The sequence below is a fragment of the Accipiter gentilis genome, unplaced genomic scaffold (genome assembly GCF_929443795.1).
Source record: "Accipiter gentilis unplaced genomic scaffold, bAccGen1.1, whole genome shotgun sequence".
Lineage (NCBI taxonomy): Eukaryota > Metazoa > Chordata > Aves > Accipitriformes > Accipitridae > Astur > Astur gentilis.
Window position 1 is genome coordinate 759,507 of NW_026060952.1, and position 14,878 is coordinate 774,384.

At 61.8% G+C, this 14,878-nt stretch overlaps 1 protein-coding gene across 23 annotated transcripts in view; it reads left to right on the forward strand.

Moving 5' to 3' along the window:
- LOC126037137 (electroneutral sodium bicarbonate exchanger 1-like) overlaps window positions 1–14,878 on the forward strand; it is a 630,736-nt gene that overhangs the window by 458,961 nt on the left and 156,897 nt on the right. For 22 of the 23 annotated variants that reach the window (XM_049797410.1, XM_049797401.1, XM_049797386.1 and 19 more), the window contains 2 exons: window positions 48–152; window positions 423–637. In XM_049797410.1, coding sequence (XP_049653367.1) covers window positions 48–135 — 88 coding nt within the window. In that variant the 3' untranslated portion in view covers window positions 136–152; window positions 423–637. Of the gene's footprint in view, window positions 1–47; window positions 153–422; window positions 638–14,878 lie in introns of those variants that run through there. The other variant, XM_049797388.1, reaches the window with a different exon arrangement.

Sequence of the window (14,878 nt, forward strand, 5' to 3'; positions counted from 1 at the left end):
CATCAGTTCCCATAATCACGGATTGCTATGTAAAATATTTATTGCAGGACTGATCCTTCTGAGATTGTTATCCTGGATGAAATGTCACAAACGACCGTATGGAAGGCTCTCACTTTGAAGACAGAAACCCTTTGAATCCAGGGAGGAAAAAGGTAAAGGATTGCATGTGATCGTGACCGTGCTCCTCTGCAAGCGACGGCGCACGCCTACGCTTTTCCCATGCTTTGGCCGGCAAAGCTGAGCAAACGGCCTGTCCCTGGGAACAGGCAGGGAGGACCGTGGCATGCAAACCAGCTCCTCTCTGCTGGGGTGGTCCCCCGAACAGGGCTGAATCAGCAGCAGCTGGCAGGTCTTCCACTGATGATGCTCTCCCTCTTTTTCTCTTCCCTTCGCCTTTCCCCACTCCCGCTTTTCACGTTTAGGAATCTTGACTTTGAAGGAGAGGAGTGAGAGCGTGACTCGGGGATGTGCCAACGCAGACAGAGGGAGAAGGCGCTTTGTTTCAGTTGGAGGATTCCCATTAAAGCCATGCAGATGTTTTCAGTTATCCTTGGTGTGCTTCAGGCATTCAGTATCTCTAGACCAGCAAGCTGAGGGGAACGTCACAGTCACGGGGAGTTTGGTGGTGTTAAGTCTGTGTGCGTATGTGTGTGTGGGGGTGTGGGTTTGTAGTGGTAGAGGGACTGCTACTGCTTTATCATTCAGTGCTGCTCTTTTAATACCTAATTCCTCCTCTTTTTTTTTCCTCTTTTTTTCAAATGTAAACTGGGAATGTCCAAAATAATTTTCTGTTATATTTGATGCATTCTCCACTTTCTTCTTCATCACGACCAGGTTTTTGGTGTGGTTTGGGGTCCTGGCTTTAATTCACTCTTATGTCTCTTACTGGTACGAGAGGGATGCCCTCTGTGGCAGGGCAGCATAGAGAGCGTCCGAGCAGTTGGCCTAAGGTGAAAGAAAAGCATTTGCTCCCTGCGCTCCAGTTTTAACTCTCTTGGTTGGTTTGGTTTTGGGTTTGTTTTTTTTGCTTTGGCTCTGCCATCAGCCTGGGAGCTGCAAAATGCAGAACTGCCACCTTCTTGTCCCCTGGCTGTAAACTGCCTCTAAGGGAGCACTTCAGGTATTTGATTTTGAATACACCATATGGTCACAGGAGCGGCCAGATGAGACCTGGGGCTCTGTGTCCCTGGGCTGCTCCCTCTGTTGTTTCTCCACTTTCCTTCTGTATTGGATCTGGATGAGTTGGAGTTCCTTTACCCCACAGCAGCCCTCGTAGTGCTGTGCTCTGTACTGGTAGCTAGAAAGCTGTTGATAACACAGCAGTGTTTTGGCCATGGCAGACAGCCAGAGCACACCCAGACACCCAGACAGCCAGGCGTCTTCCACATGGAGGCCACTTCCCACCCCGGCCACAAGCTCCCCACGCCCCTGGCCCAGAGCTGGGGGATGTCGGCCATCAGGGCCGGCTCAGCGGGTGCCCCTGGACAGCCACCCCGGCCCAGCACGGTTCCCCCCTCACCCACACAAGTCTGCAGAGGGCTCCATGTGGCTGCCTCTTCGACCCCCAGGTCTTCTGCATCCAGTGGACAACCACCGACCTGCCTCCACCGGCCAGCGCCACGCTCGGCCAAGGCGCCGCTTCTCTGCCGGGTGCTGCCCTGTGGGGTCCCGGGGGCTGCGGGGCCCCCCAGGGCCAACCATGATACCTCACACCCTACAAAAATCAGAGGAGTGGGGTGGCCCCAGACCCTCTGGAGCTGCCAGTGTCCATCCCTGGCTACCAGCACAGCGAGGGGCAGCTGGCACAGATCAACATCCCCAGCACGGCCACCCCTGTGGGAGCACCCCTGGGCGGCGATGTCCACACCAGCCCCTGCGCTGCCACCAACAACGAAGCCCTTGGGGACACTGCAGGCGACCTTGCAGTGTCCGAGGAGATGGTCCTGGAAGAGGCCCTAAGGCTCTTCGGTTGCTCCCTGGATGGAGTGGGGGTCAGCCAGGATGCTCCCAGCAGGAGCTCCGTGCCCGAGGACGCTGGTGGCACCAGCGCAGACACTCCAGACCGCGAATTCAGCTCGCTCTCGCTGCCTGAGGAGATGCTCACCCCCGACTACTGCATCCCCAAGCTCAGCGACGCCATGCTGAGCCTCAAAATACTCAACGGCGGCGGGATGGAGCCCCAGGAGCCGTGGCAGGATGCGGGGATGGACCTGCCACCATCCCCACCTGCCACGGCCGGCAAGCGGAGGAAGAGGCAGGCGCAGAGCTCCTTGCCAATGGCACCCAGCAAGCGCAGGGCTCTGGCAGCCAACGTGAGGGTGTGTGTGTGGGGGGGGGATTAGACAGGGGTGAGAGGGATGGAGATGGGGGCAGTGGGGGGGGGTGGGAGAGGAGGGGTCGGGTGGGAGAGGAGGGGTGGGGTATAATGCAGGGGGGGTGGGCGGGGGTGGCTAGGGAGGGGTTAGACCAGCTTGGATGGGACCTTTTCTCTTGTCTTTTCAATTAAAAGCTCCTTCTCCAGAACTGCTCGGTGCCTGTGTGGGACGGGGAGGGAGCACAGGGGGCACCAAGAAACAGCCCCCAGGAGGTGCAAAAGCCCCACTGAGCCCCAAATCCGAGCCAGCAAGCCACGAGGGGAACCCAGCCACCCCCAGGGCCCAGTCTCCACCAGCTGGGCAGGCGATGGTGGGGGGGGGTGGGAACGGGAACAACTTCCCTGTCCCCTTCCCCAGGGGCAGCAGCCCTTTGGTGTGGAAGCCAGGACAGACAGGTCCCTGCAGGACTCACGGACACGGTCCCACGCAGAAAGCAGCACGGAGCCCCTGCGACAACGACAGACCTTGGGGGCCGGGGGGGACACGGGCACACACAACAACAAGGGCTGCAAGGCCTTCGTCTTGAACACCACCAGTGTCCCCTCCAGCGGGGACAGGGCTCGGTGCACAGCCCTTCAAAGCCTCAAGACCATCATGGCCTTCCTTGGGTCCCACTGCACTCAGCCGCGGAAAGCCCAGCTTTGCCTCACTGACACAGCAAAATAACCCCAAATCACCCCAAGAATGGCGAGGGAGGGAGCTGCAGGCCAGGCAGGGACCCTCCTCCGCTTGTCTGGCTGCACCTTGGGCAGCCGCAAGACCAGGAAGCGGGGAGAAAAAAAGTCAGAAGGAAAAAAAAAAATAAAAATCACTGCACCGGCCAGAAAGTGCCTGGAAACTTCATCCCTCTTCATTGCCCATTTCCCATGCGAGCTCCACAACCTGGGAGCAACGCAGCCAATAGAACCTTCGAGAAGCAGACTCACAGCCTGCTGCAGCTGGCCCTGCTCGAGCAGCTGAGGTGGGCTGGATGATCTCGAGAGGCCTCTTTCAGCATCCATTCTGTGCTGCTGTGACTCTGTCTCTATCATGGTTTAACCCCAGCCAGCAACTAAGCACCACCCAGCCGCTCACTCACTCCCCCCCCACCCAGTGGGATGGGGGAGAAAATCCGGAAAAAGAAGTAAAACTCGTGGGTTGAGATAAGCACGGTTTAATAGAACAGAAAGGAAGAAACTAATAATGACAACAGCAATAATAAAAGGATCGGAATGTACAAATGATGCGCAGTGCAATCGCTCACCACCCACCATTCACACCCAGCTAGTCCCCGAGCAGCGATTCCCCCCCCCACTCCCCAGTTCCTATACTAGATGGGATGTCGCATGGTATGGAATACCCTGTTGGCCAGTTTGGGTCAGGTGCCCTGGCTGTGTTCTGTGCCAACTCCAGCTTTCTCGCTGGCTGGGCATGAGAAGCTGAAAAATCCTTGACTTTAGTCTAAACGCTCCTCGGCAACAACTGCAAACATCAGCGTTATCAAGGTTCTTTGCATACTGAACTCAAAACATAGCACTGTACCAGCTACTAGGAAGACAGTTAACTCTATCCAAGCTGAAACGAGGACACTTTTAACCACTTAACATTCCGTGAGAAATACTGCAAGAGCTCAAGAAGAAAGAGCAGAAAGACAGGAGACAGGTGAAAGCCTAGAGCGCCAGCTAGAGGGAATGAAAGACCCTCTTCCTTCTCTGAAGCTTCAGCAAGGCTTCCTTCACCTGCTTGTTCCTCCGACTGTCAATGACGGGGTTCAAACTGGGGCTGACGAGACTGTAGAAAAGGGAAAGAACTTTCTCCCTCCCAGAGGAGTTACCGCTCCCGGGCCCCGCGTACACGAAGATGGCGTTTCCATAAAAGACACCCACCACGGTCGGGTGGGAGCCACAGGTGGAGGTGGTTTCGTGCCATCCTGGCACAGAGCGGATGCGCAGATCGGTGGCCAGGCTGTCCAGGGAGCAAATCGGGATTAGGGCTAAAGGGAAGAGGAAGAAGCACACACAAACAGCAAAGATCAGGACTTTATTGGCAGGAGCGGCAGGGCAGGCCAGCTTTGAGACAGCAAGAATTTCACAGGAGAAGTGGACAACCTCGCAGGGGCCACAGAAAGGCAGGTGTAAAGCCAGAGAGGCTTGCAGTGTACCAAATACAAACACCAAAGCCCACAAAACCGTGGCAAGGGTGAGGCGCAGCCTCCAGATCACGATGAGGGCATAGCACAGGGGACGGCAGATTGCCACATAGCGAACGTGAGACATGATGGCCAGCAGCACGCACGCCGTAAGTGCAAAGATTAAATAAAGATGGCTCTGTGCCCCACACCCAGCAAAGGAGGGGGTTCTGCCTTGTCCAAGGAGGCTCCTTAGCATACGGGGGACATTGCTGGAGGCGTAGCAGATGTCCGCGATGGAGAGGTGGCAGAGGAAGAAGTACATGGGGAGGCAGTAGTCCAGGCAGATAAGCAGAAAGACAAGTGCGTTTCCCATCAGAGTGGCAGAGCAGAGGGCAGAGAAAAGGCCAAAGAGGCAGCGCTGCAGGGCTGGGGTGCTGCAGAACCCCAGGAGGACGAATTCTGTGACCGTCGTTTCATTCTGCACGCTGTGCTGGAGGTGAGGCAGCACAAACTGCGACCACGGAGATCTGGAAGCGAAGGAGCAAGGAAAAGGAAAGAAAAAGGAGAGTTTTCCTAAGAATGTTGCGCAGGAGGAACCGCTGCACCGGCTCACCAGCGCCTGGTTCTGCTTCCCCAGCATGAATGACACGTCTGTCCAGGGCACCTCCCCCAGCACCCAAAACAGACTGCACCCCTGCACAGCGCAGCCCACCCTGCCTGCACCCCCCCATCACTCCAAACCACGCTACACCCGCACAGGCTGCACAAACCTGAACGGCACCACCCAGCTGATCACTGCGCCCACCCCACGGCTGGACCTCCCAGACAAGTGGCCCCCAGCCCCTCACTGACCATCCCTGACCCATCCCTGACCCCATCCATGACCCCCTCATCGACCCCATCCCTGACCCCCTCATCGACCCCGTCCCTGACCCATCACCAGACCCCTCTCCCCCTCCCCTTTCCCCCTTCCTTCCTTCCTTCCTTCCTTCCTTCCTTCCTTCCTTCTTCCTTCCTTCCTTCTTCCCCCGCTCCCCCGTTCCCGTCCCCTTCCCGCCCGTACCCACCTGCCGGCCCCGCCGCCGCTGCCGTCCGCCTTGCTCCCCGCTGCTGGGCCGAGCTCGCCGCAACGGCCCGACCCGCAGCCTCCCGCTGCCCACCGGCCTCTCGCCTCACCTCCCGCCCGTCCCCACGCACCGACCCCTCTGTGCCCACGCCACCTCGCTCCCGGCCCCACCACCCCGGGCGTAGCGCGTCCCCCAGCACCCCGGCCCGGGCCCCCGCGCCCGCTCAGACGACCCAGCAGGCCCGGGCTGAGCCCAGCGGGGGCGTAGGCCCCGGGGAGGGGGGGAGGGGGGACTCCCCCCCTCCCTCGTGCCAGCGAACGGCCGATGGAACCCTGCCGCCTGCCGCGGCAGCCGTAACCAGGGCAACCCAGCAGACCCCAACGGTGGCAGATCGCTGTGGCTGAGCGCACAGGAAGGCCTCTGGTGTCCCGGTGTGCCCACCTGCCTTCGAGCGAGGGGAGCCCGGCGGGCCTTGTCCTGCGCCTCCTGAGGACGAGGGAAGAGCCTCGGCGTGCCTGAGGGGCTGGGGGCTGCTCCCCGGCTCGGCCTGGCCATAGGTGGGGGTGGCACCAGGCCCTGGGAGGGAAGGGACAGAGGACAGAGGGGTGTCTGCGACAAGGGGGATGCCCCCATACAGACAAACCCCAGCCCCATAGCGGGAGGAGGAGGAAGAGGGAGCCAGTCCCGTCCCCCCGGGGCGAGGAGGGGTCCATGTGCTCCGGGGCAGCCAGAGGGCTTCTGGGGAGGGGGGATCAGGGGGCTTAGGGGAGTGACATTGGGGTACTTTGCGACACCCTGTGGCAGCCAGCCCTGCTCCCGCAGTGTCTGGGAGGACAGTGTTGGGACAGGATGGGAGCGAGGAGCCCCTGAGCACAGCCACCTCTGCCCCCACCACCCCTGGGGTGGCAGGGGGTCCTCCTCACCCCTTTCCTCCCTCCCTCCTGCAGGATGGCGGAGAGACCCCCTGGCCACGTTAGGCAGGCCTGGGTGGAGAAGGCTGGAGCTGCCCCGGCTCCCAGATCCAGGCCAAAGCCCCATGAGATGTCCGAGGTCCAGCTGCTGCGGGCAGGTGAGTGTGCGGGTGCTGTGGAGCAGGGGGCTCCCCAGCCTGCCCTGCCTTGTCCTGGGCCAGGCTCACATCCCCCAGCCAGGCTGGCATCGGAGCTCCCACAGCGCAGTGGCCGGGAAGGGAGCTCTGTTCTGGCGTTCTGGGACAGGGACTCTCCCTGTGCCCTGGTGCCAGCGCATCCCTTACCAGACCACAGCAGGGCCCCCTCCCTGTGCTGCCCTCCAGCATCACACCCTCTCTCCTGGGGCACACAGGGGACACCGGTGTCCCAGCCTTGAGCAAGGGCTTGTGGCATCCCTGGGAGCTGGGCAGAGGGCTCGGGGTTTCCCTGCTGCTTGCCCCCCAGCCCTTCCTGCTCTCTCTTGGCCAGATCTGTGCTGCTCTGCCTTGGCTTTGCCCAGGGAGGAAGACAATACCCTGGACATCATTCGAGCCTTCCTCAGGAGCAGACCAAAGGTATCCGTGGCCACTTCTATGAGGCTGTGCCCGTGTCTCCCAGCCTGTCTTTCGGCCCCTGTCCCGTGCTCAGGAGGTGCTGGGGGCTGTGCTGGGCCCCCCACCTGGCTGTCTCTCCCCCCTGACACTGTCTGTCTGTCTGTCTCCTCCCTGGCTGGCAGCAAGAGGCCCAGAAGCTGAGGTTTCTGGCCTCCATCTGCACCGTCTGCAGCACCACCAGCGTGGACTCCGCTGCGTGGGACATGCTTTACTTCTGCCAGCCGGAGGTGGTGGAGACCATCGAGGTGAGGGGACGGCCAGTCAGGCTGAGGCAGGGGCAGGGGCAGGGGCAGGGGCAGCAGGCAGCGACACAGCCCCGGGGGCAGATGAGAGCTTGGCCAGGCAGGGGGGTTGCGGATGAGCACTGCTCCAGGTCTCCATCCTTGGAGATGCTCCAAAGCCACCTGGGCGGCCTGGCTGGATGTTTGCAGGTCCCTTGGCCAGCCTGTGGCTCTGTGACGGGCACAGCCCTTCCAGCCATGGGGCTTGGGACCACTGGGTGCCAGGATGGGGGCACCTGGGCTCTGCCAGCCCCACAGGCTCTTGCTGGGCGAAGGAAACTGCCCCATCCTGAGCTGTCCCACGCTGCTGTGCTCCCCAGGTGCTGCTGCAAGAGGAGCCCGCTGGCCCCCAGGGCATTATGGTGCAGCAGCAAGCCATGCTGGCCATCATCTCCATGAGGTACCTGCCCCAGCCCCCAGCTTGGTGGCCCCGATGGCACCGGTCCCAGGTGGGGGGCATCCCCAGTCCTGGGTCTGAGAGGGAGGCAGAGAACAGGGCAGGGGGTGCCACAGGGTTTTCCCCGCAAAGGCAAGTGCCAGTGTCATGGAGGGTTGAGGGGTCCCCCATGGCATGGGGCTCAGCTCAGGTCTCTAAGCCCAGGGTCTGCCTCCTCCTCTGTCCCCGCAGCAGAGCGGGGCTGCTTCTGCAGGAGAAGAAGAACAGCCTCCTGTATGCCTGCTTCTGCAACATCTTCCACCTGCCTCCTCAGGAGGACACTCAGGGCCCTGATGCTTCACTCTGCTCCAAGGTGTGCCAGGGGGTGAACCATGGGGAGTTCCCTGGCTGCGAGGCCCCTTCCTGGGCACCGCAGGGCCACGACCGTCCCCTGCCAGGCTTCCAGGGCTGCCCCCAAGACTCTGTCCCCCTCACAGACCCTGGCCACGATGGACAGCATGCTGCAGGTGCTGGTACGCAGTGCCGGCACCCTTGGCATCGTGGAGCTGCAGAACATCTTGGAGGTCTGACCTTGGCACAGGGTCCCCATGGGCAGTGACCCCTGGCTTGAGCGGTGCCCACCCCCAGCACCTGGTGCAAGGAGGGGGGCAGGGAATGTCTCTCCTTACCAGCCATTCCCCCCCCCCACCCCCCTGCCTCCTGGCTCCCGCCAGAGCCCTTTCTCCTGCCCCAGCCCACGCCACCTCTGCAGCCTTGCCCGCTGCCCGTCCTCCCCAACACTGCCTCCCAGATGGACCTGCCTGTCTGGCAAGGGGAGCCCAGCCCTGGGGCTTTCCCCCTCCAGCTTCACCATGGGCCATATCCCAGAGCCCCCACCACAGGTCCCCAGTGAGGTGGTCACCCCAAAGCCTTGGAGTCCTTGGGTGGGAGGCAGAGGGATGTTTTTTGGTGGGGAGTGAGTGAATGGAAGGCAGCAGAGGCAGCAGCAGAAGCAGGATGCAGTGACCTGCCTGCCCGCAGCAGGTTGCTGTGAGGGGCAAGAAGGACACATGCCCCATCCCAGGCACTGCCCCAGAGCAAGCCTGGCTGTGCCATGCTGTGCCATGCCACCTCCCTGGCACACCAGCAGCTTTTCTCCTCCCAGCTGCTGCTGCCCTTCACCGATTCCCAGCTGGCAGAGGTGCAGGAGAGGGCCATGGCACGGATCGCCAGGCTGGTGAACTTCATCACCACCTACTCCCTGCCGCAGGTACCGAGCTCCTGGTCTGGGCAGCCCCAGTGCCCTGTCCCTGTGCCCCTGAGCCCCGGCACCTCCCAGGGAAGCTGGGCACCCAGCCAGCAGGTCGGGAGCAGGGGTCTTTGCCCTGCCCCTGTCCTGTCGATGCTCTCTCCCAGGGCAGGGCAGGGCAGGGCAGGGCAGGGCAGGGCTGCCCCGGGCACAGGCAGGAACCTGGGTCCGGCAGCCCTGCCCTGCTCTTGGCTGCTGCCTAGCTGCTCTGGGAGCAGCTGGGGCTCTCGTTGTGCTCACACTGCCTCTCTTCCCCCAGGTCTGCCCCTGCTTTGCCCAAGCCACAGTCCGCAGGCATCAGTGCTCCAAGACACATCAGTTTGTAATGCTGGGGAAGCTGGTGGGGCACCTCACCCTCTGTTGCACCTGCAAGGACAAGGGGATGCGTCCTGAGGCTGCAGAAGCTCTCTATCACCTGCACACGTTTGTCCTGCAGCAGAGAAGTAAGACAAGCTGTGTCGGGCTGGATCCCCCAGGCATGGGCAGTCAGGGGCCACTCTCCTTGACGAGAGAAAGCCTTATCCAACCTGCCTGCCTGCCTGCAGTCTGAAAAGTCATTTTGCCTTGCCCCCGCTCACAATAGCCCTGGACCCTCCCTGGGTATCTGCTGGTGCCCTTTTTCTTTGCCAGCAACTTTTCTGCCCAATGCTCTCAGACTGCACTTCCACTTCTGCACCCTCTCTCTAAGCACCCCGTTTTTGCTCCCCCCCAGGCAGGTGGCCCTGGCTGCATGGCACAGAGCAGCTGCAGCTCCAGGAGGACTGGCAAGCAATGAAGCCCTGGCAGCTTTTGAAAATCAGCCACACCCGCAAAATCTTCTTGGTAAGAAGTGCCTTTGGCTCAGTGTGAGTGAAGGGACACCCGATGCGTGGGGATGACAGGGGCTCACGCTGTTCCCTAGGCAAAGGCCCTCAGGGAGCTTCAGTCCCCTGCGGGACCCTGATGCCCACCATCAGTCTCCTCCCCAGCGCAGCCTGGCTCCGTGCCCCGCTCTCACTGCACAGTCAAGATGCTCTGGGTGATGCTCTGGGTGAGGCAACAAATCTCCCCTCCTCTCCTTCATCCTGCAGATGTTCACAAAATACCTCCAGTCCTCCGACCAGGCAGACATCATCCTCATGGCTATCAAGAGCTTGAGACACCCAAGCGCCTACAGCATCAGGCTGGCTGCCCACATGGTGGATGTCCTTGTGGCGGACCGTGCCTTCCAGCCGGGGCAGGTGAATAGCCCATGGGTGGCACAGCTGATGCTCCAGCCCACTGGGGGACTGTTCCTCCCCTGGCTCTGTGCCTGGCTAGCACTGATGCCGTCTCGAGCTGGCATACCGCACTAGGAACGGAAGCAGCTCCCAGTAGGAGCTGGGGAAATGGCCGCGCTCACCATGCTGACATCCCCACTCCCGCCCGTGTCTCCCCTCCAGGTGCTGAACGTCGTGTGGGCCATCTACAGAAGCCGGCCCTCCGTCAGGGCGGTGGTAGCCCGCAAAAGCCTGGACAGGGCCCTGGTGGTGCTTGTGCGCAAACACCCCAGGGAGTTGGTGGCCAGCCTGCTGCAGTGCTCCCCGACGTGCACCCGGTAAGGGGACCACCAGCCTTTGGGGGCTCCTCTCACACTAGGAGAGGGGCCCCAAGACCCTCCCGAGGGATTTCAGCCCGGCCATCCTCTGGGGTGTCCCTGCTGACAGAGCCCCGTGTCCCTGCAGTGTCGCCAGGGCCATGTGGAGGGCGATGATGTCTGACCTCCGGGCTGCGGACAAGGTGCTGAGAGAGCTGCTCAGCTTGCTGGTGAACCAGTCACTGCACAAGACCTCCACCTCCACCAAGGACAACCCGCGCATCCTCTCCCTGGCTGTGAGTTGCTGGACGAAGCCTTGCTGACCTCCGGGGCTGATCTCAGCTGTCCGGGGCCCCTGCTCCCCTTCCCTGCCCGCCCCAAGGCTTGACCTCCCCAGGGATGAGGGGACATCTCAGCGTCCGGGTGTCTTCTACAGGCAACCAGGGCGATAAGCGAGATCCTCCTGCAGTCTGTCTGCCTCTGGCAGGTGGAGGCAATTTTCCCCCAGCTTTTCCTGGCGCTGCTTTTCCAAGCGTCATTCACCACGGAGCTGACGCTGCAGGAAGTGCACATCTTCTGGACGGAGCACCGACAGGATCAGCTCACTCCCATCAGGTGCTCCATCCCTTTCCTCTCATCCCTGCCAACCACCCGGAGCCAAGCCAGGGTGGGAGCTAAGCATTTCTCCTTGTGCAGGTCTGCGGTGCAGTCCCTGAAAGTGCTGCTCTGCAGCATGGGCTTTGAGAGCCAGGTACTGGCCATCGAGGCGCAGGGTGGCTGGGACACCCTGCTCAGCTCCCAGACCCACCTCATGGGAGCGCGCATTATCGCCAGGTGAGAGCCCCTTCTCCCTGCTCCTTGGGGACAGGGTACCCCATGCCACCCCCTCCCTTGGGGCTGATGGCAGTGGGGTCCCCATTACTTGGAGAAAGTGGTACAGACTGGCGATGTCCAGGCTGGTGCAAACCCCCAAAAGATGTGCCTGCCTGGCTCAGGCCTGACAGTGCCTCCTTCCCCGTCAGGGAGATGATGAAGATGCCAAGGCGCCTGCGCTCCGCCATCTTCTGCCATCTGGTAGAGCTCCTCCGGACAGAGGACCCCACCTGGCAGATGGTCGCTATGGTCTTCTTCATTGAGGTGAGCCTGATGGCACCACTCCAAGCTCCCCCCGATGCTTGGTTCTCCCATGCCCACCACTGTGGGGAAAGCTGGGGCAGTGGGTGGGCTCTGGTTGGTACCATGGAGGAGCAGATGAGCAAGCAATGTGCTGTGGTGTGGGGCACGGGGACTCTCTGCAATCCCTGCTGCCTCTCTCTGTCTGGGCTTGGTCTTGCCCTGCGTCCTTGTCCTGAGCTGATGGTTGGAGCCAGCACCACACCTCACCAGCTCCCACTGCCTGTGTTTCAGATGCTGGACTTTACCAACATCAGTGAAGAGCTGGTCCGTGCCCTGGAAATCTTCCCCATTTATCTGCAGAGCCAGTGCCTGGGGATGCCCAGCCTGGTGCTCAGGGCCATCCTCAGGCTCACCGAGAGGCCTGACACAGTGAGTAGGGGGCAGCCGGAACAGCAGCCCAGGGTGGAACAGTGGGTAACGTGGCAGCTCAGGCTTTCCTGGGCATTGTGGGCTGTGCTGGCTGCTGCCAGCTCTCCTGCCTCCCCGGCCCTCTGCCCCATGGCTGTGCCATGCCAAGGAGAGAAGCAGCAGTGCTGACGGGAACGGGCTCCCACTGCCAGCACGTCCCAGCAGGGATGCTGGCGGCAGAGCAACCGGCCTGAGCATGGGGTCTGCAGGGCCTGGCCGTGAGGTGTTGAGCCCCAGGGTGAAACACAGCAGCCATGGCAGGGGCTGCTGGCAGCTTGGGCAGCTTTCCAGGCAGCGCCAGTCACCCACCAGCCTATCCAGGGGGGTCTGGTGGAGAAGGGGGCAGCCGAAGGGCTGGCAAGGAGCCAGTGCTGTCTGTCCTCCCCCTCTGTGCCCTGCTCTTCCCATGGGCATGCTGGTGAGCCCTGTCTGCCGGGACCTTGCCCTCGTAACCTGCACTGCCTGCAGAGAACCCAGTGGGGAGGCCGGTGTTCGTGGAGAGGGTTTTCACCCCTGTGATCGGTGGCTCCTTTACAAAAAGGAGGTGGCATGTCTCACACAGGAAAGGAAAGCCCTTATCCTGCTGCCGTACGTTATGGACCAGCTGCTGGATGATGACAGTGATGCCAGCGCCGCGGCCCTGCCCGTGCTTGGCAACATGCTCTGGCTGCTGGAGGGGAAGAGACTCAGCCTCACTGCCCTGGCACTGGCTGGAAAGCTCCTGCTGCTTTTCAACAATGTAAGGCTGGGGGAGAGCCCCATGTCCCCCTTCCTGGGCACCTCCATTCACGCCTCCCACTGCAGCCCCTGTGCTCTGCAGGGGGATGCTTTGCCCTGCAGTCCCCAGACCCCATTGCTGCCCTTGGTGGCTCCGTGCTGTGTCACAAACCCCCCACCAAGGACTCACTCCGGCTCGGCCTCCCTGCCGCAGCGGGGGACAGTGGTGGCAGGATGGCAGCAGGCGTGCTGAGCCCCACCAATGCACACCCTGCTCTGGCAGCATCCTCCAGCCTTCTGCAGGGCCTCCCTCTCTGGCCCTCAGCCCCGGAGACCCCAGTCTCCCTGGGCAGACCATCTGCATGCCGCAGCTCGCTGCCTTTTGCAGCAGGGCTGCCTGCAGCCATTTTGGGGATGTCTGTCTCCATGTCAGCCCCTTGCTTGCCATGGGCTTGTGGCTGAGGTCCTCCTCCCCTCTTCCCCCAGGAGCTGGACACGGTGCGGGAGCTCTCCATCCATCTCTTCCAAATTGCAATGGGGCTCGTGGTGGGTGCTGAAAAGAAGAAGATGAAGAAGGTGGTGTGGGACAGCCTGCTGCCGCTGCTCTTTCACCTGCATGACCAGGACGAGAGTGTGGCCAAGGTGGGATTCCCAACCTGACTGGTCCTTTGGGGAGGGCAATGCTGACACTGCACTGTGAGGTCTAGCTTGTTGAGTCCCTAGGAACAGGCAGAGCCCCCCTCCCTGCCCACTGCTGCCTTTTTCCTCCTGCTGCCTGGTGGATGGGCAGGTGGGTCCCTTTCCCACCCAGCTCCCTCCACACAGCCCCTGGCATGGGTCCCTGCAGCCCCAGAGACTGGACTATGGCTCCGCAGCAGCCTGGGGCCACCAAAGCTGAAACGCTGAAGCCCCGACAGGCTTCCAGCCAGAGAGGGTGGCTGCCCTCCTCTTCCCCTGGGGTGCTGAACCTGCTGGCAGCATCGGTCCCCAGTTGGTGCGTCTTCCCTGCATGGGCCAGGACAGGCTCTGATCCCCACCAGGAGGGAGGACACAGGGTCCTGTGCCCCCCATGGTGGTGGTAGCATCTGTGCTGCTCACCAGGCCTCCCAGGAAGCCCTCCGCAGCGCTGGCCAGTTCCTGAAGTGGAGGCAGCTGGTGCGACTGGCCGAGACGGCGCAGGCATGGAGGATCTGCGAGTGCTTGGTAAGCATAGCCCGAACACCCCTGGGATCTGCCCTGGGTAAGCCCTGCCCGTGCCCAGCAGAGGGGACCAAGGGCAGTGTCCCCACAGCTGCATGCACCCTCCTGGAACAGGCTCTGCTCCAGGCTGTCCTCACCTCCGGGGTCCCAAAGGGGACCCCGCCACCAGGATGGCACCCTAGCATTGCCTGGGAGCCCTCTGCTCCCTCCGAACCCCAATGCGGAGAGCGGAGAGCTGGGAATGTCCTGCTGGGGAGAAGAAGGGTGGTCCTTGGTGGAGGGATGGCCCAACGGGGGGGCCATCTCTGTGCCAACTCTGCACCCTTCTCTCCAGCTGGCCAGGAAGAGGAGCAGGGCCACGTACTACCTGTGGAAGAGCCAGACCTACCTGCGGAGCCCGCAGGAGTCCCTGCGGCTGGAGGCTGTCAGGTTCATCGGTGAGCCCCTAGCCCCAGGGTCCCTTTCTCTCCCAGGGTCCCTGTGTCCCAGTGCAGGACCTGTGGGGCACCCCTTCACTCTCTCCCACTCCTGCCTGCACAGGCTCATCCATCCCCTCCCCGATGCTGCACCCTGGGGTCAGCCCTCCCCAGGGAACTGTGTGGCCAGACAGGCTGGCTGGTGGGTCCCTGATGGCCAGTGGGTCCCTGGCATGCTGTGTCCCCCCAGGACTCCTTGGACGGGATGTGGATGAGCACGAGAACGAGCACAAGTACATCAGAGAGAGTGAGTGAGGGCAGCGG